General features: G+C 43.4%; 1 protein-coding gene across 23 annotated transcripts in view; it reads right to left on the reverse strand.

Moving 5' to 3' along the window:
- Window positions 1-24,357, reverse strand: part of PXK (PX domain containing serine/threonine kinase like) — a 111,628-nt gene that overhangs the window by 37,292 nt on the left and 49,979 nt on the right. For 12 of the 23 annotated variants that reach the window (XM_077858313.1, XM_077858331.1, XM_077858311.1 and 9 more), the window contains 10 exons: window positions 24,111-24,215; window positions 23,266-23,367; window positions 21,753-21,914; window positions 21,028-21,145; window positions 19,706-19,784; window positions 16,817-16,865; window positions 9,148-9,225; window positions 8,521-8,607; window positions 7,997-8,066; window positions 5,124-5,186 (listed from right to left, as the gene is read on the reverse strand). In XM_077858313.1, the coding sequence (XP_077714439.1) occupies window positions 5,124-5,186; window positions 7,997-8,066; window positions 8,521-8,607; window positions 9,148-9,225; window positions 16,817-16,865; window positions 19,706-19,784; window positions 21,028-21,145; window positions 21,753-21,914; window positions 23,266-23,367; window positions 24,111-24,215 (913 nt within the window). The remainder of the gene's footprint in view (window positions 1-5,123; window positions 5,187-7,996; window positions 8,067-8,520; window positions 8,608-9,147; window positions 9,226-16,816; window positions 16,866-19,705; window positions 19,785-21,027; window positions 21,146-21,752; window positions 21,915-23,265; window positions 23,368-24,110; window positions 24,216-24,357) is intronic. The other 11 variants (XM_077858314.1, XM_077858332.1, XM_077858312.1 and 8 more) reach the window with 1 other exon arrangement.

Consider the following 24,357-nt stretch of genomic DNA (forward strand, 5'->3'; position numbering starts at 1 on the left):
TCCTGATGAACCAACGTGCCCTACTGCCCAGAGGAAAACCGTTTCATCTGGGGAGGGGCCAAGAAATGAGGCTCAGGAGGGGCCAGGCAGGCTGACCACTCACTTGGGACAGATCTAGGAGGATATATTGTGGACATTGTGCTGTACCACCTCCACCCACAGGAGCCCAAGGCTCAAGGAAGGAGCTTACAGCCCTGGGCTTGGAAATGGGGAAGGAAGGCTATAAGAAGGCAGCAGAGCACAGCCAACACACTCTTCAGAGAAGCAGAGCAGGAAGACTTGTTCATCCCAAAGATGGCAATCACTTTGTGTATGTGTAGGTTTTAAGAAAAAGAAGCAATTCTTATGGCCAGAGACAAAGATTTTGAGCCTAGAATGGGTTTCAGACATTTGACCTGGCTAGACAAATTCTAAACATTCTGAACAAATCACTCTCTTTTTCATGCTGTATTTATTCTTAACCATCCTTCCTATTATTCAAGTTTTCAGTTACTCTGTGCCCACAAGGCTGTTTTCCCTCCTCCAGCTCTCTAGACATGGAACTTCCCTCTCTCTCCACTCATTCTTACACATTGAGTTTTCTATCAGTTGCTAGTTCTCTCTCCAAAATTACTGCTTTAAATTATAAGCTGTAAGCAAAAGGGCTAGAATTCTCTTGCAGGGCATTGATAGCTTATACGTGATAGCACTTTACTGCTTATAAAGCTTTGTTGTGCACATTACCTAATAAAGACCAGGAATTCTTCAAAGAATGGAAATTACTTGTCCAAGGTCACAGGTACAAAGTGGTAGAGCTGGGACCCATGCCCAGGGTTTTCCAATTCTACTTTCAGAGTTCTTTTCACACCACTGAGCAATATTTAACAGCCTACACTCTGCAGTGCACCCTGAAAGAACAGGCACTCAATCAAAATTGGTGGGGTAAATGAGCAAAGACAGAACCAAGTTCTGAGTCCTGGCTCTAGCATCCTTTAACCTCACTAGAGCCTCCATTTCTTTGTCTTTAAAATAGACCTATAGTAGAAACTACTTTCATTGGATGGGAAAGTATTTATGACAATTAAATAAAATGACTTTAAATCACATAGAACAGTGCCAGGCATAAGTACCCAAAATATGTTAGATATGATTACTAAAAACAACAATAATTCAGGGTCTCCTCTTACTTAGCTTTCCCCAAATACCCTTTTGCAAACCTGTTTTAAAAAGAACCCCCCCCCCCCACACACACACACAGAAAATAGCAAGGCAACAGGATTGTCCGCTCTCTCAAAACGGAGTGCAAGAGCATATTTGTGTTTGTATAAATTGGGACCTTCTAAACCGCTCAGTTCTAGGAATACAGATTATAAACATGAGTTGGTGATATTTACCATGAAATAAGTCAGGATAAAGAATTTTAAAGCTCTTGAAAGAGTGACTTTCCAGAGGTAGGAAGCATAATCTTTAGCAGAAAAGAAAGGAGTGTTCTCACTGAAAATATAAGGATTGCAGCAATGGGGTTTTAGAGAATTCCACTTCTCCCAGTGGAATCACCAGCAGACTTAGGGAAATGATATTTCTCCCATCAATCTGGTAAGGACTTCAAGAAGAGGCTCCACGGCAGGGAGGTGCAATAAGAAATGGGAGAGGCCCCAGCCCTTACACAATTGCTGGAAAGAGCTTATGAGGGTGAGACCCCTTCGCTTAGAAACATCTGTCACTTCTGCCCCATACTAGAAGTAACGGAGCCTAAGACCACCACCGTCCGCTATCACGAATGTGCTTAAAGCAGACACTTTCGAGAAGGCAGACAATGCAGCCAAACTAAACTTGCCTAAATTGATCTGTTGCTGAGCAAACAGGATTCCCAGTGGATTTACAGTATGCTTGATTAGAAGGGACTGTGAGATGGTCTCTCTCCCTTTAATCCAGATCTTTTTGCCTTCTACAACAGAGGGAGTAACCAACACCCAGACAGGCAGAGTGACTTATCCACGGTCTCCCTATAAGGAACAGGGTACCGAGGGCTTACTGTATGCCAGGTGCTGTTCTAACCCCATACATATGGAATGCGCTGGATCCTCATAATACCTCCCCTAGGCGGGCACTATTATTATCCTCACTGGCAAATGGGAACCTAAGCGACATGGGGGCCAACAATCTTTTTTTTCTTTTTTTAAAGCAAGAAAGCCCCTTTTTTTTTTCTTAAAGATTTTATTTATTCATGATAGTCACACACAGAGAGAGAGGCAGAGACACAGGGAGAGGGAGAAGCAGGCTCCATGCAGGGAGCCCCACGTGGGATTCGATGCTGCGTCTCCAGGATCGCGCCCCGGGCCAAAGGCAGGCGCTAAACCACTGCGCCACCCAGGGATCCCCGGGGGCTAACAATCTTGTCCAGGGTCCCAGAACTAGCAAGCATTCATCCTCAAATTTAGGTTCCCCAGCCCAAGGTATAGTTCCCAAGGGCTCCCAGACTGAGTTATGTTTGAGATGCTACCTTGAGCAGGAATTCTTTTTTCAATTCTAGTCCTTGAAAGTGAAGATTTTTCTTTCCTTCTTGAGAAAACTGCATTTCATCATAAAGCTAGAAGACACTTATTCTTGGTTCCCAGATAAGCATGCCTTTTTTTTTTTTAATGATAAACTTGGTCTAGAAATAAAGACAAATTGGAATAGATGTGATTCTAGCAACAAGATGGGGAGTGTGCAGAGAGGCAGTGAGAAAGATGAGCCCAGGGAGAAGCCTGTCCTCCTGTCCTAGAAGGAGAGGCCAGTCTAACCAGAGGCTGACCACCAGAAGATGCCACCCTGAGGCTAGGAATCTACTCTCACCCAGGAGAGGTCTTGAAGGCAGAGCAAGCCCAAGCAATCTAGCAACAAGGATTTACCAAGCAACAACCAGTAGCATGAAGCTGCTCCTTATTCATGGCTCCCTCATGCCTTGCACGAACAGAAACTGATGGACCAGTTTTTCAGGTAAAGATTCTCTATTGGAGGTAGGGAAATGCTAGGAGAGAAGATATTACCCCAAGGAAAGTATTTGCTTTATTATGTCTATCACTATGGAGCTCTTGAGAGGCACTGGAAATGACTCTACATGAGCTAGGGCCCTGCCTGTCTATTCCTCCCTATAACCCAGGACCACCTACAGTGCCCAGCACATTGCAGGCTCTCACTAAACGCATCTTAAGTAACTGAATGAATAAATTTACTGTTTAGGGCCTGAAATGCTGGGTTGACTGGCAAAGACTAGTTGTCATTTTTAAGAGATGCATTACAGTTAAGTGCCCAGCAGAGGTCAGAGTACAGTCTGGGCTGAGATACTAATTTCATCAAGAAATTGTTTGGAGGAGATAAGGGAAAGGAGCCAATATTTGCTGGGAACCTACCACCTCTACCAGGCTTTGTGCTTGGGGCCTCACATGTTTTCCCTCTCAATCCTTACAATTCCCTTTCAGAATAGGTACCATCAAATTCACAGTAATGCTCCCTGCTGCTCCACTCACCTCAACATTTTTGCAATATTGATCTAATTACAAAAGATTCCCTTTTCTCTTCTCTCATTCTAAAAACTTCATCTCACACAAACTTGCTACAGTATGAGATAGCTCCCATTCAAACACAAGTAAATCAGAGGATTCATGAACAAATCCAAATAGATTGAGAATTGCCCAAGGCATTTAAAAATGAGAACTGGCAGTTAACGTCCCAGGACCACATCCAATGCACACGTAGGTGCTCCATATGACTAAAAAGATACCCTGTATATTAAAGAAGGGTTTATGGATTCTCACTAATTTGTTCTCTCAATTTCCTTCAAACAAAGTGGTGTGAAATTAATATCCTTTCTTCCAGAAAATGGCTGAACATGATCATCTGGGCAGTGGAACTCCAGAAATTTCTGACCAACCTATACAAGTCACCTCTACATAAGACAGAGACGATTTTCTTTTTTAAGACAGAGAGGATTATATTCTCTCTTGAACAATATTTGGGGGCTTTCTTGTAAAATCTGCTGACAAAGTCAGCCAGAGAAAAGAATATCATTCCCATGAGCCGGTACTTTGCTCCTCAAAATGGGTCCTGGCCCAGAACACTCGGTAGTAACCATTCTCAGTCAGCAAGAGGAGACAGCACCAGCCAGAAGTAAGCTGTCCAAACTATTCCTTTTGTACTTTGTCATTTTCTTAGCAAGGTCAGTTAGAAGACATGAGAGCAGATGGGTAATGTCTTGATAGCTCCTGGGTATTGCCTTAAGCCTTGATGAATATGGAATTGTCAACTCATAAATCAACCTCAGGCAATGACCCTCCCTTCAGACAGCTGCAGCAACTCTTCCAAGCACAGTTGACAAGCTCTGAAAGGCAGAACCAGCTCTTTTGACGTCCAGAACATCTGGTTTCTTTAAGAAGTGAAAAGAAATACTGGTCTCCCCATGTGTTTTTATGAGGCTTGCAAAATGGTCAGAAAAGAGATACTAGTTCAAAAAGGAAAGAGGGAAAGAGCATTATGAGACTATCCCAAAGAATTAGAGATTATTTTTATAAACATTCCCTAGGATAAATTCTTTCTACGTTTTTTTCAAACAGAATTCATAGTAATCTGATTTAACTCATAAAGACAAAACCAAGGCAAGCCACAGAAAAATATTCTGATGAGTAAATGCATTACAGAGCACAGTTATCAGGAAATCAGAAGCCGGTGGCTAGGTCACTCCCACACCTGGGCATTTCACCAGTTCTGCTCCATGACAAAACAGACATTGTGGCTGGGCTCCCTGAGGAGAGAGCTCTGGAAGGACAGGCGCCCGGGCAGCAGAGCAACTGTGTTGTTCAGCTCAGCATGTACCAAAGCAGGAGCTGATCTGAGGAGCCCTGTGTGAGGCTTTTCAGCAAGAAAGAGGCTGGAGGAAGAGGGTGGCTCCTGCCTCTGAAACCAACTATTCCATTCCCCATAAAGTCTGAGTTTGTTAATCTAGACCCTCCGCGCTCTCAGCGTGCACACCCTGGTTTACCTGGAGAAGGGCCAGTAGTGCCTGAGCCCTGCAATACTCGGGCCTGGGCAGGAAGAGAAGGGGCCCCACTCCTCCTCCTGCTGCGTGAGAGGAAGGCGGCAGGTACTCTGTCTCCCTCACTCACCTGCTGTAGATGGTGGAGTCGGTGACGACGGGGATGTGAGAGGTGAGCTGGCCCCAGATCCTGCTAAGAGAAAACACAGAGAAACCCTCCTGGGGACCAAAGACAGACATTTGGAATCTGGCCTGAGCAGGGACCCACCGCTGTTGTCTAAGAATGAGTGAGTGGGCCCTGTGGTAAAAGGTAAGGAGGGATGAAGAAGTCAGAGACTGGGCCCAGTGACCACAGGCTTCCACTGTAGTGCAGGGTATGCTTCCTCTGCAGGCCACTAAGGGCTCCCTGCCACCCACTGCTCCCCACACCCTCCCTGTTTCGAAACCAACCCTAAGCTGTCGATGGTGTCTGCAGTTGGCTATGGCACCTCTTCCTGACCCAGCCTCTGTCCCTGAGTGATGAATGACAAATGACAGTGGCCACCGTACAGAGGACAGAGAGGGTCAGAGCAGTCCAGTGGAAGCCTCTCCAAAGGAAATGAGAACTCCCCTCACAGTGTCCACCTAGCAATGCACTTAGCAAAAGTTCCATTTTATCAGCAGCTACGTTCAATGAGATAAGGGTCAGCCTGTGCAGTTTGTGGATCTCCCAGGCCTCTTCTTAGATGAAATCCAGTAAATACCCTTCTTGTCCTTAAAACAATGTCCATACTCCCATATTCTCAAGTTCTCAGCATCTCCCATTGCTCAGAAGTCCCCAGAGAATACTCTCCTGGCCTGACAGGAAAGTGGCCCAGTGAGCAGATAGAGGTTCCTACATAAGCCCTTTTGTAGCAATCAAAAGTCCCTCTGTGCCACAGAGGTCCAAAGAAGGGCTGAACAGAGCTCCAGGGAGGGCTGTTGTCATGCCCCCGAGAAGCCTCCAACCAGCACCTCACCCACCACCCACGGGACAGGTTGGACACAGCATGGACACTGAGCATCAGGAGAAGCTTCCGAATTAAACCACACCTCCCTCAAGCAGGGTAGCTTTTCACAAGTTGCAATAGTCTTTCACCTCCCTCTAACCTAGGAGAGGAGTTTTCCTGAAAGTTGAGATAAAACCCAACCCAGCCTGTCTTCCCACTACTATGCAGAGCTAACCTAGATTTTTAAAGTGGAGAAGACTGAACTTGTGAGCCCAGTGGAGTTGGAGATGGTCTGTACATTTACACCAACTGCTACTTGGCTTTCCTGAGCTCCTTGAGGGTGTGGCGGGGTCTCTGCGTCCTTGGAATCTCACATGGCTGCATGTGGCCCAGAGCCCTGCAGGCAGGCAGGGCCTTGGGGAGGCAGGAACATCCTGCTAGGCTTTCTCTGCTTTATAAGGAATCAGCCACTGGACAGAGTATCTGTCAGACATGCTGGTTGGAGACATGAGTCTGAGCCTAATGATGACAATGACTGGCCCATGTCCATTGCATCAACTGAGGAGAAAAGAGACCTCCAACTCTGGAATTATTGCTGGCCACAGCAGCCACTAACCCTGAGGAGCCGGCCAGGCTCCTCACTGGAGGCTTCAGGGTCTGGGGCCTCCCGGCCTCCCTTTACTTCTGTGGATGAAGTCTACAAGCAGTGGTGTCAGCACATTCTCCTCTCTTGGAGTCCATGATCTTCCCTCACAGTCTCTCTTCCAACAGCCCTACCTGCACTGCCAGCGATCTCTGGCTGCGGCTGGTCCAGCCTTGGCGTCCTGTGCGCCCAGGCTAGGCGTCTCCTCACTGACCTGAGAAGGGCAAAGCTGTGAACACCCTCAATATCCTCCCCTCCTTCCACTACTAAATGCCTCTGCCTCTTTACCTAGCTCTCCTGGCTCCTGCCTTCAGGAGGGGATGGGTGGGCTTCCTCCATGGTAAGACCCACACCTGGGCTCCTGAGGCCAATCTCTTGTCCTTCTGGCCTCCTGGTCACTCTCTTCAGCTTCTCCCTCTCTGCCTAGCCCTTCTCCTGCCTGAAAGTACATGCAGCTATCCCTCAACCTAACAAAAACCTCCCTTTTCCTTGGCCCTCCAGGCTAAGCCAAAGCTGCCTGGAGTCGGGTGAAGTCTCCTCTTCTTTATGTGGAACTCTACCTCACAGATTCATAAGGTGGGAGAACTGGAAGTCCCCAAAGGATCATTCCATCTGGCCCTGATTTCTGAAGATGGACACATTAAGGTCCAAAGCCAGCAGGACTAGGCGAGGGGCAGCAAGGAGTGGCAGCAAGGACTGCCAACTCAGAACGATGCTCTCTGTACCACCCTAGCCCTTCTGGAATAACACTCTCTGCCACCCCAACATACACTGTTGAGTGCTCCCCTTCCAACAGCTCGTGTTAACTCACACACGAGGGCACTTCCTCCTACCCCATGGGCACTGGAGTAGAGTGCAGGATTCAGGGTCGTTTCTGTTCGAGTAGGTTCTACTGACAAACAGGCGGCCTCATGTTGTAAGTTGGACTGGTTTTTCATCCATGCTTAATGCTCATCTTTAGTTGATCAAGTCTCACCATCAGTGCACAGGTTGTTTCCCCATAACCTCTGAAGATCTTCCAGTGCCAGACTCCTGTGAGCCCGTGAATATTGTCATGATTCTTTACTAGGGGAGGGTTCTTTTGTTCCCACACTGCCCAGTCTCTGGCCACCAGAAGCCAAAAACTCTTGACTCCTAGTCCTGACCCTTATTTTATTTTTTTTTAAATTTTTTATTTATTTATGATAGTCACACAGAGAGAGAGAGAGAGAGGCAGAGACACAGGCAGAGGGAGAAGCAGGCTCCATGCAGGGAGCCCGACGTGGGATTCGATCCCGGGTCTCCAGGATCGCGCCCTGGGCCAAAGGCAGGCACCAAACCGCTGCGCCACCCAGGGATCCCCTAGTCCTGACCCTTGAGCCCAGGGCCCCACTACAATCTAGAATCAGTTACCTGAATTATTGGAGTTGCTGTATTTTGCTGAATGCTCTTCACTGTTTTCAACAGCAGATCGTTTTGACTTCTTTAAAAATAAAAGAGAGATGGGGAACAATACAGAATAAACACACTAAAGCTGAGAGTTAGAATACAAATATTTTCCAGGCACACAGTTAAACTAGCTATGTACGAGGTCATATCTGGCCTTATAACTTCATACAGTTAAGAAGCCACAAGCCATAACCAAAGGGGGGAAGAAAACCAAGAATGCTGAGTTTACTATCTCAGGCCTGTCATTCTCCCCAATTACATCAGGCTGTCATCAACCCAGCAAGCCAGGAAACTATATGGTCCATTTCTCTGCTGATACTATGTGGCTCTTTTTAAAAGCTGCAAACCAAGTCATCTGGAAATTGTTTTAACTTTCAAGGAGATACAGCACAAAATCTTGTCATTAGCTAGATGTGCGCTATTCACCTACAACTTTCTTCATATGTAGTCAAGAATTCACAAAGAGAATTTGGAGATACCAGGCTTACCTTTCGAGCTAAAATCTTTCTCTTTTTCCTTTCTTCTTCAGATCCATGATGAGACTGAGCTCTTGTTAATCTTCGATGCTGGTGAATCTATAAGAGAACACAATTCACCACAAACGTAAGTGTATCCCTACATTAATGAAATCTCTAGCATGTTTTGCCAAATCATATTATCCTGGATGAAAATTCTGTCCTTGCTCAGCCTGTCTGCCTCCGAGCTTGGGTCTGGATGTCTGGGATAAGAGGATGCCAGAAGATGAAGACTTTTCTCATTTCCCCCTTCCTGGCCCGTTTCTTCCTGCCCTTCTTTCTTTGAGAGAAAACAAGTGTGGCTCCCAGTACCTAGAGCAAGGGCCATATGTACCCTACCACTGCCCCCACCTGCCCCCATCATAAAGGATGACCCCGTGTTATGCATGTGTTTGTTTCCCCCACAGGGCTGAGTGCCTGAGGACAGGACTGTGAAGTAATCAGCTATCTCGCGGCATTGAGAATGGAGCCTGGTTCAGGGCAAGGATGAAAGAAATGTTTATGGGATGAACAACCAGTCAAAAGTAAGTCACTATGAATACCATAGCAAAGGATGCAACTGCTAAAAGATCAAAAGGCAAGGAGCTACTAGCAACTTACCTGTTTCTGTTCTTCAATTAGTCTTTTTTCTATACATTCTTTGGCAATTCTCAATGCCTCTTTTAACTTTGTGGGGATCTGAAAGAAGAGAAAATACATAATCCACTGAGTAAAATGGCCAGAGATTCTCTTAAGTCCTGGTTTCAATAAAGAGCAGTTGGTTATTATGAAGGAGAGCATCTGGAATAAAATCAGTTATAAGATATCCACTTGAATACTATCCTGGACACTTCTGGCATCCCCAACATGCTCACTTCATTATCATTTTTTAGTAATGAATATATAAAACACATAAATAAACATGATATATGTTTCAAGTAATTCAAGTAGTACTCATGGGATCCCAAAATGCCAAAACAATCTTGAAAAAGAAAATAAAATTTGGAGGCATCACACTTCTTGATTTCAAAATATATTACAAAACTACAATAACCAAAATAATGTTATACTGGCATAAAGCCAGACAGACCAACAGAACAGAATAGAGAGCCTAGAAATAAACTCTCATGTATATGGTGAAATAAACTCTCATGTATTCGAGGGATATGTGACACAACTAGGGTGTCAAAAAGTACATAGCAGAAAAAAAGACAGTGTCTTCAATAGATGGTGCTGGGAAAATTGAATATCTACATGTGAAAAAATGAAACTGGACCGTCACCTTATACCATATCCAAAAATAACTCAAAAAATTGGACTGAAGACCTAAAACTATAAAACTCCTAGAACAAAACAGAAGCTTTATGGTATTGGATTTGATAGTGATTTTGGATAAGATGCCAAAGCAAAGGCAAGAAAAGCAAAAACAGATTGAACATTTTAGAAATTTCTGCATATCATCAAAGGAAATAATCAACAGAGTAAAAAGGAACCCACAGAATGGGAGAAAATAACTAGAAATCATGTATTTAATAAGGGGCTAAAAGCTAAAATATATAAAGAACTCTTACAACCCAACGACAGAAAGAGAAGTAACCTGATGGAAAAATGAATTTGTCACAAAAAGATTAAACCAGAATAAAGCTGAAAAAAACAATCTAAGAGGGAAAAAATGAGCAAAGTACCTGAAGAGATGTTTCTCTAAAGATTTACAAATGGCGGTACGCCTGGGTGGCTCAGTGGTTGCATCTGCCTTTGGCTCAGGGCGTGATCCCAGAGTCCCGGGATCGAGTCCCATACTGGGCTTCCTGCATGGAGCCTGCTTCTCCTTCTGCCTACATCTCTGCCTCTCTCTCTCTGTGTGTCTCTCATGAATAAATAAATAAAATCTTAAAAAAAAAAAGATTTACAAATGGCCAAAAAGTCTATGAAAAGATTAATCAAGATCTCTCATCATTAGGGACACTTGGGTGGCTCAGCAGTTAAGCATCTGACTTCGGCTCAGGTCATGATCCTGGAGTCCCGGGATCAAGTCCCGGAATCAAGTTCCACATCGAGCTCCCTGAATGGAGCCTGCTTCTCCCTCTGCCTATGTCTCTGCCTCTCTTTGTCTCTCTCTCTCTCTCTGTGTCTCTCATGAATAAATAAAATTAAAAATCTTAAAAAAAAATATGTCTCATCATTAGAGGAATGTCAACCAAAACTATGCTGAGATATCACCTCACACGCATTAGGATGGCCACTGTTGGGATCCCTGGGTGGCGCAGTGGTTTGGCGCCTGCCTTTGGCCCAGGGCGCGATCCTGGAGACCCGGGATCGAATCCCACGTCGGGCTCCCGGCATGGAGCCTGCTTCTCCCTCTGCCTGTGTCTCTGCCTCTCTCTCTCTCTCTCTGTGTGACTATCATAAATAAATAAATAAATAAATAAATAAATAAATAAATAAATAAATAAATAAATGTATGTATGTTAAAAAAAAAAAGGATGGCCACTGTTGAAAAAGCAGGAAGTAACAAGTGTTGGCAAGGATGTGGAGAAAGTGGAACCTACAGGCACTGATGGTGGGAACATAAAATGGTACAGCTGCTATGGAAGAGAACAGGAAGTTCTTCAAAAGACTAAAAGAAATACTATGATCCAGCTATCCCACTTCTGTGTATGTATCCAAAAGAATCGAAAGCAGGGTCCTGAAGAGATACTTGCACATCCAAGTTCACTGCAGCATTATTCACAATAGTCAATAAGTTAAAACAAAACAAAACAAAACAAAAAAGCTCAAACATCCACCAACAGAGAAATGGATAAAGAAAATGTGGTATATGCATACTAGAATAGTATTCAGCTTGGGCAGCCTGGTGGCTCAGTGGTTTATCATTCCCTTCAGCCCAGGGCGTGATCCTGGAGTCCTGGGTTCGAGTCCCACATTGGGCTCCCTGCATGGAGCCTGCTTCTCCCTCTGCCTGTGTCTCTGCCTCATCTCTCTGTCTCTCATGAATAAATAAATAAAATCTTTAAAAAAAAAAAAAAAAGAATCGTATTTAGCCATTAAAAAAAAAAGAAAATCCCGGGGTGCTGGGTAGCTCAGTCAGTTAAGCATCTGCCTTTGGCTCAGGCTGTGATCTTGGGGTCCTGGGATCAAGTCCCACATTGGGCTCCCTGCTCTGCAGGGAGTCTGCTCCTCCCTCTCCCCCTGCCTCTTCCCCCAACTGATGCACTCTATCCCTCTGTCTCCCTCTTTATCAAATAAATAAAGAAAAGGAAAAAAAAAAATCCTGTCACATGCTATAACACTGATGAACAGATACGGCATTACACTGAGTGAATAAGCCAGTCACAAAAAAACAAATGCTGTATGCTTCCACTTATATGAGATATCTGAAATAGTCAAAGTCATGGAAGCAGAAAGTAGAACTGTATTTGCCAAGGACTGGGGATGGGTTAATGGGGAGTTGTTTGATGGGGCTCGAATTTCAGTTAGCAAGATAAAAAATTCGAGGGATATGTGACACAACGAATGTGAATATAGTTAACACTACTGAAGTGTATACTTACTTAAAAGTGGTTAAGAGGTTAACTTTTCTATTTTTTATCATAATTAAAAGTAAAAATATATACAGCTTATTGGAACACACACGCAAATTCAAGTAATCATAGTATTTTATAACTTGAGAGGAATCTTCTCTGTGAAAGATTTACTTTCTAAATCTCAAGCTTAAAGTTTTTTCTGTCAGAAAATCCCCCCTTTTTTTTTTGAGAGAGTGTGAGGGAGGTGGGGGAACAGAGGGAGAGACAGAATCTTAAGCAGGCTCCTTGCTCAGCATGAGCCCCAAGACGTGGGGCTCAATCTCACAACCCTGAGTTCATGACCTGAAATGAAATCAAGAAACCGATGCTTAACCACCTGAGACACTGAGGCACTCCCTGCCATTAGATACTCTTAACAATAGCCTAGTACCTATCTGGTATGCTTCTGAGTCTGTCATTTCTTTCTTTTTAAGATTTTATTTATTTATTCATGAGAGACACACACAGAGAGAGAGGGAGGTAGAGACACAGGCAGAGGGAGAAGCAGGCTCCACGCAGGGAGCCCGATATGGAGCTCGATCCCAGGACTCTGGGATCACGCCCTGAGCCGAAGGCAGGCACTCAACTGCTGAGCCACCCAGGCGTCCCCTGAGTCTGTTATTTCTTAATTTATTAGTTTCTCAAGCCACAGGATGCTCAAGCCTGGGAAAGAGATACCTGGATCATGTTGAACTTTCTGTCTCTGTCTCTATTATCCTTTTAAAAATTTAAATTTAGGGCAGGCTGGGTGGCTCAGCGGTTTAGCGCTACCTTCAGCCCAGGGTGTGATCCTGGAGCCCTGGGATCGAGTCCCACATTGGGCTCCCTGCATGGAGCCTGCTTCTCCCTCTACCTGTGTCTCTGCCTCTCTGTCTCTCCGTGTCTTTCATGAATAAATAAATAAAATATTTTTTTAAAAAATCTAAATTTAAAAACTTTCGAGTAGGTGAGGTGCCTGGATAGCTCAGATAGTTAAGCAACTGCCTTCGGCTTAAGTCATGATCTCAGAGTCCTGGGGTTGAGCTCCACGTCAGGCTCTCTGCTCAGTGTGGAACCTGCTTCTCCCTCTGTCCCTTACCCTGCTTGTGCACTCTCTCTATTAAATAAATAAAATCTTTAAAAACAAAACAAAACATCTAAGGGCACCTAGGTGGCTCAGTCAGTTAAGCATCTGCCTTTGGCTCAGGTCATGATCCCAGGGTCCTGGGATTGAGTCCCACATTGGGCTCCTGTGCCATGGGGAAGCCTGCTTCTCCGTCTCTGCCTCTCTTTCTCTCTCTCCCTGCCTCTCATGAATAAATAAATAAAATATTAAAAAGAAAAAACTAAAAACCTTTTGAGTAGGTAATATGGTTCAAAACCCAAAGATATGAAAGGGTACATACAGAGTAAAAAGTCTGCCAACTAGTTCTCTTTCATGGAAGCAACCACTGTCACCAGTTTCTTGTCTCTTTCCAGAAAAAGGTGCATACACAAGAAATTAACCTTGGTTTTTAAAATCAAGTTGTCATTGTTACACAAACTCTCTGATTTGGAGAAAGAACAAGGTCTAATAATAATTCTTGGGCTGGACTTTCAGGGTTGAGGAGAGAATATTTATTTACTAGGCTGAATATATTTCCTGAGGGGTTTCAGTGAAGAAGAGATGGATTTAAATGTTTTTCTTTCCTACTTCAGATCCAAACAAGCTATTTTTGTCAGAACTATGACTGGCAAAACAGGACAGAGGAAAGCGTCCTCCTCCTCTGTACAATCTTCTGACCCTACCTTGTTTTTGTTTTTCCTAAACTGAATTTCATCATAATACTATTATGTGTTCTTTTAGGAATACGGAGCTGGGGAAGAATCACTCTTTATTCACTACCCAGAACAAAATTCACCTCAAGCCTTGAGGAAAGCCAGGCCCTGTACCAGGATCTCAGTTGACCAAGGACAATAAACAGGTGTTACTCACCAACTGTACACACTGAGTAAACATCAACTCAAAGATTAGGCCCATAAATGGGTGGATCTCAAATGGGGGTGGTTTTGCTCCCTTCTTTCTCTAAGGAACATTTGGCAATTTTTGGAAACATTTTTTGCTGTCAAAATGTGTGGGGTGGAAGTACTGCTCGCATCTAGTGGGTACAGGCCAGGGATGTTGCATAACCTCCAAAATGCACAGGACATTTGGGATCCCTGAGTGGCTCAGTGGGTTTAGCGCCTGCCTTCGGCCCAGGCCATGGTCCTGGAGCCCCGGGATTGAGTCCCACATCAGGCTCCTTGCAGGGAGCCTGCTTCTCCCTCCGCCTGTGCCTCTCTCGCGCTCTCTGTGTCTCTCATGAATAAATAAAATCTTAAAAAAAAAAAATGCACAGGACAGCCCCCACAACAAACAGCATTCTGATCCAAAATGTCAAATGTCGGAATGCCTGGGTGGTTCAGTGGCTGACGTCTGCCTTTGGCTCAGGGTGTGATCCCGCAGTCCCGGGACTGAGTTCCTGCATCGGGCTCCCTGAATGGAGCCCGCTTCTCCCTCTGCCTGTGTCTCTTATGAATAAATAAATAAAATCTTAAACAAACAAACAAACAAAAAAAACAAAATGTCAAATGTCATGTCTGAGAAAACCAGCCTTATAGATATACAATTGGTATTAATAAAAGCAAAGCATCATTCTGGGATTCTTTTTTTTTGGTTCCAAAGTCCCTGCTCTTTCCATACCATACAACACTTTTATTTCCCAGGATATGTCCTTCTTTCTTTTCTGCTAGTCACAGGTATTCTTTTTACACATTGTATTTTATATCCTGTTTCTTTTTCTCCCTTAGCCCAAATAATCATTTTCCATGCTACTATAAAATCTTTATAAACTTTACTTTTATTAGATAAAAAGCATTTTATCAAACAGATGTAACATGAATTATTAAGCTATTCCCTAATTGCAGAACATTCAGATTTTCAATATTACAAATATTGTACCTAAACTTCCAGTTATAAAATGAATAAGCCATGTTTATTGCAGCATAGAGAATACAGTCAATAATATTTTTTTAAAGATTTACTTATTTATTTATTCATGAGAGACAAAGAGAGAGAGAGAGAGGCAGAGACACAGGCAGAGGGAGAAGCAGGCTCCATGCAGGAAGCCTGACGTGGGACTTGATCCCAGGTCTCCAGGATTGCACCCTGGGCTGAAGGCAGCGCTAAACCACGGAGCCACCCCGGCTGCCCTCAATAATATTTTAACTGGTGGTGATGGTAACTAGATTTATCGTGGGGGTCACTTCATAATATATAAAAAATATCAAATTGGGGTGCCTCGGTGGCTCAGTCAGTTGAGCATCTCTGTCTTTGGCTCAGGTAGGTCCTGAGGTTGAGCCTGGCATTGGGCTTTCTGCTCAGTGGAGAATCTGTACATAAATTTTAAAAAATACCGTAACTTCCCTTGTTTGATTAAAAAAAAGCACTAATTTGACATCTTGACATACAGATGGCCAGGTAATGAGAAGGTGCTCAACATCACTAATCATGAGGGAAATTCAAATCAAAACCACAAGATGTATCACCTCACATCTGTTACAATGGCTAGTATCAAAAAAACAAGAAATAACAGTTGGCAAGGATGTGGAAAAAAAAAGAGAAAACTTTACACTACTGATGGAGATGTAAATTAGGAAAATAGTATGGAGGGTCCTCAACAAATTAAAAACAGAACTACCATATGGAAATGAAAACTCTAGGGGATCCCTGGGTGGCTCAGTGGTTGAGCATGTGCCTTCGGTCCAGGGCATGCTGGGGTCCCAGGATCGAGTCCCACATTGGGCTCCCTGCATGGAGCCTGCTTCTCCCCCTGCCTGTGTCTCTGCCTCTCCCTCTCTCTATGTCTCTCATGAATAAATAAATAAAATCTTTAAAAAAAAAAAAAAAAAAGAAAACTCTAATTCAAAAAGATACACTAAAAAAATAAAATAAAATAAAAAATAAAAATAAAACAACAACAACAACAACAACAAAACCTAAAAAGATAGACACTCCTGTGTTCATTGCAGCATTATTTAGAATAGCCAAGACATGGAAACAATTGAAGTGTCTGTCAATGGATGAATGGATAAAGAAAATGTGGGTATATATGATGGTATATTACTCAGCCATAAAAAAGGAAATCCTTCCATTTGCAAAAACATGAATGGAGCTTGGGGGCATTATGCTAAGTGAAATAAGTCAGAGAAAGACAAATACCATATGATCTCACTTACATGTAGGATCTAAAAACAAAACAAAACAAAACAAAATCCAAACTCATAGAAAACAGATTGTTCACAGAGAACAGAATGGTGGTTGCCAGGATGGGGAAGGGGAGGAGGAGGGCAGATGAAATGGATGAAGGCGACAAAAAGTACAAACTTCTAGTTCCAAAATAAGTAAGTCACAGGTATATACTGTACAGCATAGTGACTATTATTAATATACTGTATTGTATACTTGAAAGTTGCAAAGAAAGTTAAATCTTAAAAGTTCTCACCACAAGAAGAAAAGAATTATAACTATATATAGTGATAGACATTAACTAGACTTATTGCGGCGATCATTTCACAATGTACACAAATATAGAAAGCATTATGTTGTACACCTGAAACTGATATAATGCTGTATGTCAGTTCTACCTCAATAATTTTTTTTTAAGCACTAAGTTTCAAAATCAACTTATCTATGTCACAAACCGAAAAAATGATATGATTTGCTTTACCTTAAACTGTGGCTTTTCAGAAGTGGTTAGTAAAACATCACTGAATAATCTGTTAAGAAAAGAAACAAAATCTTTCTTAAGCCAGTTGTCTTCTCAGAACAGGATCAAAACAGAATGAGATATCTTTACCCCATGAGGCTCTCACATTCCCCAGCCCTGGCCCAGTCCACAGTTTCAGGCTTATCGACAAACTCAGAAGTTTATAGGCCACCCTATGTGAACTCGGATAAACCTATGACCCTCCTCCCTATACCTCCAGTATCAGAGGCACTACCAGGGAGAGACTGGGCCAGGCCTGAAGGTCATTTCCCCACACTTCAGGGCAACAGTCCTCTCCTGCTATATAGTAAAGTAATCAACACTTTAAAAAATCAGTTTTGCAAATTATTATATTATTATTTTATCACATTGTTATATTTATTATACTGCAAATAATATATGTGGTAGATACTTCTAAACAGGGTAATCAATTTCTCCTTTTTTAAACCCCAGAAGAGGGTAAAATCTACTCTAGGGGCACCTGGGTGGCTCAGTCAGTGGAGCGCCCGCTGCTTGATTTCAGCCCCGGTCATGATCTCAGGGCTGTGAGATTAAGCCCCATATTGGACTCCACGCTCAGCTCGGAGTCAGTCAGCTTAAGATTCTCTGTCTCTCTCTGTCTCTCTCTCACCTTCTGCTACTCCCCCTGCTCTCTCTAAAATAAAGAAATAAATCTTAAAAATTTATTCTAGAACTCAGTAAAATAAAATGTGCAAGTAGAAAGAAACTGTTCTGATTGGAATCTAACAAGAAAATAATTTTCTTCTAAGAAGTTTTTCTTATATTATTTTCTTTAAAAAAAAGCAGCTTTTAGAGTATATCAAATGTCTCTTCACAAGTCACGTTACTAAGAACAACAGCATGAGGAATTCTGAACTACTTTGGCTGAGACAGTTTGGAGAATTTAAATGGTTGCTTGGGCTGAGTGAAGTAAGTCAGTCGGAGAAGGACAAACATTATATGTTCTCATTCATGTGGGGAATACAAATAATAGTGAAAGGGAATATAAGGGAAGGGAGAAGAAATGTGTGGGAAATATCAGAAAGGGAGACATAACGTAAAGACTCCTAACTCTGGGAAACGAACTAGGGGTGGTGGAAGGGGAGGAGGGCAGGGGGTGAGGGTGATTGGGTGACGGGCACCGGGGGTTATTCTGTATGTTGGTAAATTGAACACCAATAAAAAAAATAAATTAAATAAATAAATAAATAAATAAATAAATAAATAAATAAATAGTTGCTTGGGCCATGCCCACATGGCTATATGGGAGTCTTGCTTGAGGAATCCTCCTTTTTAAAAAACAGGAAATGCGTCACAAGTAGAAATGACATAGTTAACTCTTCCCCACAGCATTCCCTGGGTTCCCTTGTTCTCTCAAGGTGGTGACAGAACTCTCCTTGTCAAGGCCACAGACCCATTTACTTCCAGAAAACATGTTTTAACTGAACATCAAGTGTTCTTCTCAAGGCTGAAGGCCACAGGGTAGAAAGACTTAAGGTGAGGAAAAAACAATGTGGTTTTCTTTTAGACCTGAAAGACTGGGAGGAGAATTTGGGGGGGGGGGGGTGTAAATGCAAACCCGAGTAAATCAGTGTGGATCCGCGCTGTTCCCAGACTACAAATCCATTTTCTTCTAAAAGCTTGTGTGAAAATTGTTTCATTGCCCTAACCGGATCTACCTTTTCATAGTTACACTGTTGTTAATGGTGGCCGCTGGGGAGAGGGGCGTACCAGTGTCAGTATAATTTTTAAATGCCACATCCTCAGGGCAGGGTCTAGAGGAGCTAGGCAGGGCTTCTTCAGGGCTAGAGCAGTGCCCGGGCTCAAGCAGACCCTCTCTAAACACATAGACGTCCTCTGAGCTCTGGCCATATGCACTTCAAGCTAAGCCCTGCTCTGTTTTCCCACATTACTGTCTCCTCTAAGTACACCTGTTATACAACAAGTTGGTCCAGACAATGCACTAGGTACGCTGCATGGCACGTGGTGCTCCCAAACTGTAAGCTGAATTCATCTTCATCACAGCTAACATTCAGTAAGCTCTTAAGTACCTGGCACTTCACCAGAATCTTCTTATTCCATCTGCCCAAGAACCCTCTCAGATGGGGCCTCTTATTATCACCATTCCACTGACAAGAAGCCTCAGCTTCCAAATGCAGGAACCTTGCCCAAGGTCACCCAGGTAGAAGCAGTAAGGCTGGATCCACCCCCAGGTCTGTCTAACCTCAGATGCACCCTTCTTAACCACCCTGCTACCCTCTCCAGGGATGGGAAGGACACATACCCAGAGGCAAGGCCCTGTGGCACTATTTCAATGGTCTTGAACTAGGCATAACCCAGTTGAAGGGAGAATGTCTTCTGAGCTCCAAGCCCATCACACAATGCCTGGTACATGTTAGATGTTTAATAAATGTTACCCAGGGAGCAAAGGAACAAACGAGTGCATGGGGAGTCAGAAACATGTTGTGCTCCTCCTAGACGGCAGAATCAGCCACGGCTGAGGGTCATCTGGGGCACTGAAACAGGGCCATGAAGCTTGAGCAGGCCCTCCGTCAGCATGTCTTAAGCAGGAGCAGAGGTGGGCATGGGGAGGCCACACGTACATACACATGATGCTAACATCGACAGGGAGAGACATACATGAAGATGTGAATACCGAGGGAGAGCAGTCACACTATGGTAGGGAAGTTACAAGGAGAGGTCATGACATCATGCTGCAAGTGACCAACAGCAAGCAGGTCACTTCAACTCTGCAAGGACCACACCTGAGTCCTTACTGTGGCACTAGGCACCTGGTCCGGCGTTCTACATGGTTATGAAGATTACAACCAAGGCATATGATTGACTTACGGCATCTGTAAGAGCCGGGAGACGGTAGGCATGCCATTTTTACAGGCTTCACAAGACAGCGTAGACTCCAACACGGCCACTTGAAATGAACAGATACACATTTTAGTTCCACAGAACATGCTGGCAAATCCACTTGGTGATGAAAAGTTTGACACCACTTTGCCACAACTGTCTGCAGGCTTATCAGGATGGTGTCAAAACTCTTCACGCACAGACAGATGGCATACGTGGGGAAGGGGAATGTTGGCAATACCATGTTACCGATGACTCAAAATAAATGGTTCAGAAACCACATGCTGACAGAAAGCTAAATATATTTCAAAGATAATTGGAGGAAGGATTCCAGATATCATTCATAAAAGTGTTTGCTCTCTTAAAAGAGAAGTAAACACTGCACAGAAAATCCCAAACTTGAAAGACATTTTGCTGCTTGCTTGCTTTTAATCAAAACCAGTACACAAAATGCCAATTGTTGATATCACGTCATCCAGCACCTTGGATAATATAAACAGAAGCAGCCGGATTTTTCTATGCACAGGTCACTGCTCAGTTTCAGCTCTTCGAACTTAACACAAAGTAGTCTCAGGGCCTGTACTCTTAAAGCACCTCATTTGACACAAACCCAGCACTTGGTGGAGAGTTAGCTTGCATACCTCAAAGGCTTGGTGGTCTAAGATCTACCCTGCCCTCCCCTCTCGGTGTCCTAGAAGTGAGCTCTGAGCTGGTATGGGTGGGCAATGGAAGGATTCCTGGAAGAGTCTGCATCAGCTCTTACATGTCTCTCCCCAACGTGTCTCCCACCTGTCCATTGGCCCTCCTCTGTCCCCTAAGAACTCCTGGATCCCACTGGCCAGGTGTCTATGATTCCTGCCTACCCTTCCTCACTCTCGTCCTACTAGGCTTTTATCTACCAGATGACTGGCCCATGGCTCTTATTCCTTGCAGGTCCCACTCCAGCATTGGTCTGGCTCCTGGCACCTGCCTGAGTTGAAAGGCTGGCTGCAATTTGCCTGTTCCTGGCTTCTGCTTCTATATCAGACTCAGTCTGGCCAGACTTCTCCTTATAACCTCCTCCTTCTGAAATTCGAATGCAGTTACAAAATGTCTCCTGAGGTTTCAGATACCCTGACAAATGGACAAGCCATCTGAATTTTTAGTGAAGTGAATTTAAATAAATTGCTCAGACATGGTTTACTTTTAAATTGATTTGGCTCATTATGGGAGCATGGCAACTTCCTCTGGGTCCTTCCTGGACTCTGGAGGGGGTGAGTAGCTCTGTAGACTACCAGGGCCCAGAAGACTCCTCCAAAACCCATACTGACCCACAGCCATAGACGGTGCAGGAGGGAAGGAGTCTACAGGCACTGAGTCTGGCGGCCGTCCATAAGTCATCTCATACAGTAAGTGGCCAAAGCAATGGACGTCCACGCTTTCCAATGTCTGTGGAGACAAGAAAGCAGCAACATGGTTTTCTTTCAGTTTGGCTTTGTAACTGGTAGTGAAAACACAACTCCAAGGCCTTTTGCAAAAGCTCACAAGGCATTGCTCTGACCCAGTCTTGGTCCTACTCTCCATTGTTTTCCAGTCAGTGATTCTATGTCCCTCCGTGTCCCATCTATCATTTCAAAAAGGCTCCTAAAGACAGAGTGATGGGAGGCGCCTGGGTGGCTCAGCCAGGTAGGCATCTCTGCCTTCGACTCATGTCATGATCCCAGGGTACTGGGATCGAGCCCCGCCTCAGGCTGCCTGCTCAATGGGGGAGCCTGCTTCTCCCTCTCCCTCTGCTGTTCCCCCTGCTTGTGCTCTCTCTTGCACACTCTCTCAAATAATAAAATAAAATAAAATAAATAAAATTAAATTAAATTAAATTAAATTAAATTAATTTTTTAAAAAAGGAGTAATGCTCTGTGGGAAAGCAGAGCCAAGAGGCATGGCCTACCCTGCCTGTACCTTTCACTGCTTAGTGCATATTTCTTCCCTGGGCAGATCACAGGGATAATTTATCATTAAAAATGAACATGCAGTTTCATTACTTTTAGCAACTTACATTGATTTTCCTGAATTGTGAAAAACAGGATCGGTAGAAGGAAGGAAGACCCAATAAGGAATTCTCAAGGTCTAGCAGCCGGCAAGTGTCACCATCTAGCATCACATTGGAGGCGTGAAGATGCCCATAAGGGAATCCCTTGTCATGTAGAAACTTTAATACCTGTTAAAAAAAATATATGTTCGGTTACATTCCCTGTCCCCCAACTCATTCAGCTATGAGACAGGGTAAACTTTGTTTTTTAAGTCAATGTATTTTGAAACAAAACCAAACCGGTCACTGAGGACATTCCTAAAGAAAAATGCCACCTCCATCCATTTCTTTGGAAAAGAGGGTGATGCTGAATGCTTTCCAGCTGTGCGATGCAACGCCAAGCTCCCTCATTTCCAAAGAACAGAGGAGCAGCCTACATCTGCTTGGGGTTAACAGCTTTGATGCCAAAAAGCTCTACTTTAAGCATTTTCTGATCTCAACAGGCCAGCTCTTTTCAGGCCAAAGTCTTGATCCTCCTGCACAGATGAGTAAAGCTATCATGTCAGGGCATTGGCCAATTGTTCAGGAAAAGAGACTGAGCTAAAAACATCTCTAGGACAATCTCTTCCCAGAGTGTGTTGGGCTGTTTATTAATAGGAACACATGACAGGCTCCCACAGAAAGAAGCAAACTTTTTCGGCTGCCATTTAATAAACAGTGGTTCACCCAGTAAGAAGATATACCCAGAATGACCTCATGAACTAGAGTACTGCTAGTCAAAGGGGGTACCTGGGACAAACTACTAAGGACTAGAAGAAAATATGACTTCTCTTTCTTTTTTGTTTTTAATCTCCTTCTTTCCAGGGCTCCTGGGTGGCTCAGTCAGTTAAGCATCTGGCTCTTGATCTCAGCTTGGGCCTTGATCTCAGGGTCATGAGTTGAAGCCCCTTGTTGGGCTCCACATTGGATGTGGAGCCTACTTTAAGAAAAAAAAAAATCCCCTTCTTTCCTAACTTAACTTATAATGTACGACAGATATTAATAGTAGTGTATGCATATAATAGTTATATATATGAAACATTGGGTGGGAGGGTGAGGCTTAAATTGTTTTCACTGATAGGATCACACAATCCAAGAAGCCTGGAGGACACTGCTCTAGAGAGTGGTATGGGAAAGACTTTTCATGCTAGTTACACTTCTGCAAAGAAGCCATATGGTTATGTATTAATATAACAAAACCAACGATCTTGGCACAAAGATAAAGATCAACCAAACATAACACAAGCTGGTATTTGCATGCTAAAGTTCTTAAAGATCAGACACTAAACTCCAATAGCTAAGCTTTCAGAATTTTCTAGATCTAAATTAGATGTCTTAGTCTCACATATTTGATTTTTGGGATAAAATAGGACAATGCCATCAGTTTATAAGTGATCTGGCAACTTAAACTATTTTGGATTTATACCTAAGAACTTTCCCAAAAGACTGTAATCTGGGTGAAATTCCAATGCAACCTAAGCAAATATTAAACACCTCTTACCTCTAATATTTGCCGCCCATATGTTTTTATTTGCTGGAGTTCAAGGCCCTGAATCTTCTTAGGGTTGCCATACTTCTTGAGGAATGGGTCTTTTGGTTTTGCCTTTGGAAAAGTACAAAGAGCATATAAGAACAGCAGAGAGTTTGAATTCTGCATGTAGCCTCCTGGAACAAGCAAGACTCTAAGCAGTTGGGGGTGCCAGATGAGGTCAGCTCGCAGGATGTGGGTTTTTAAAATATAAGTCTATATTGTTGATAGAAAGAGGCTGACTTGAGTTCCATCCCTTCTCTGGTCTAGTGAAGATGGGCCTGGACTTGGCCTGAGCAGACCCCAAAGTCTTGTTTCCAACTTTACTGAGATAGGTCAGTATTACATTGTTAAGTGAAAGACACAAACCTTAAAACTGACCTAGAGAGCAGCCTACAACATAATGGACCTGATCATTATCTGTTCAACCTTCTTTCATTTGGGGAAAGGAATGCTCTTTAACCAGACTGGGTAGTTTTATTGTTAAAATCAAAATAAGGAGCACCTGGGTGGCTCAGTGATTAAGCATCTGCCTTTGGCTCAGATTGTGATCCCGAGGTCCTAGGGATTAAGTTCAGCATTAGGCTCCCTGGGGGAGCCTGCTTCTCCTTTTGCTTTTATCTCTGGCTTATATCTCTGCCTGTGTCTCTCATGAATAAATAAAATCTTTTAAAAAATCAAGTCAAATCAAAATAAACTTCAAATCAAATTAAAATAAAACCTTCAGGGCTTCTAAAACCTTAGGGATCAAGTATCTGTAACAAGTTCTCAAGGGACTCAAGAACTTCTTTATGACCATGAACTTGCACCACAAGTACCTTGTAGATCAGGTCCTTCAAAGTTCCTTTTTCATTAAACATCCTAATAAGCAATGCTGAGGATTCGTTAGCTGTGGCAAAGGTAACTCGATAGATATAAGGGTGCTGCCAAAACAAAACAAATTCACATTTATTTGCATCAGCATCCAGGTCCTTTGACCTCAAGAATCTGATAACATAGAGTTAAGTACCACCTCAGTAGTGTAGTTGTGCAAAAATGTGAGGATGTTTCCTGAACATGTGGCAT

This window comes from Canis aureus, chromosome 19, assembly GCF_053574225.1.
Source record: "Canis aureus isolate CA01 chromosome 19, VMU_Caureus_v.1.0, whole genome shotgun sequence".
Taxonomy (NCBI): Eukaryota; Metazoa; Chordata; class Mammalia; order Carnivora; family Canidae; genus Canis; species Canis aureus.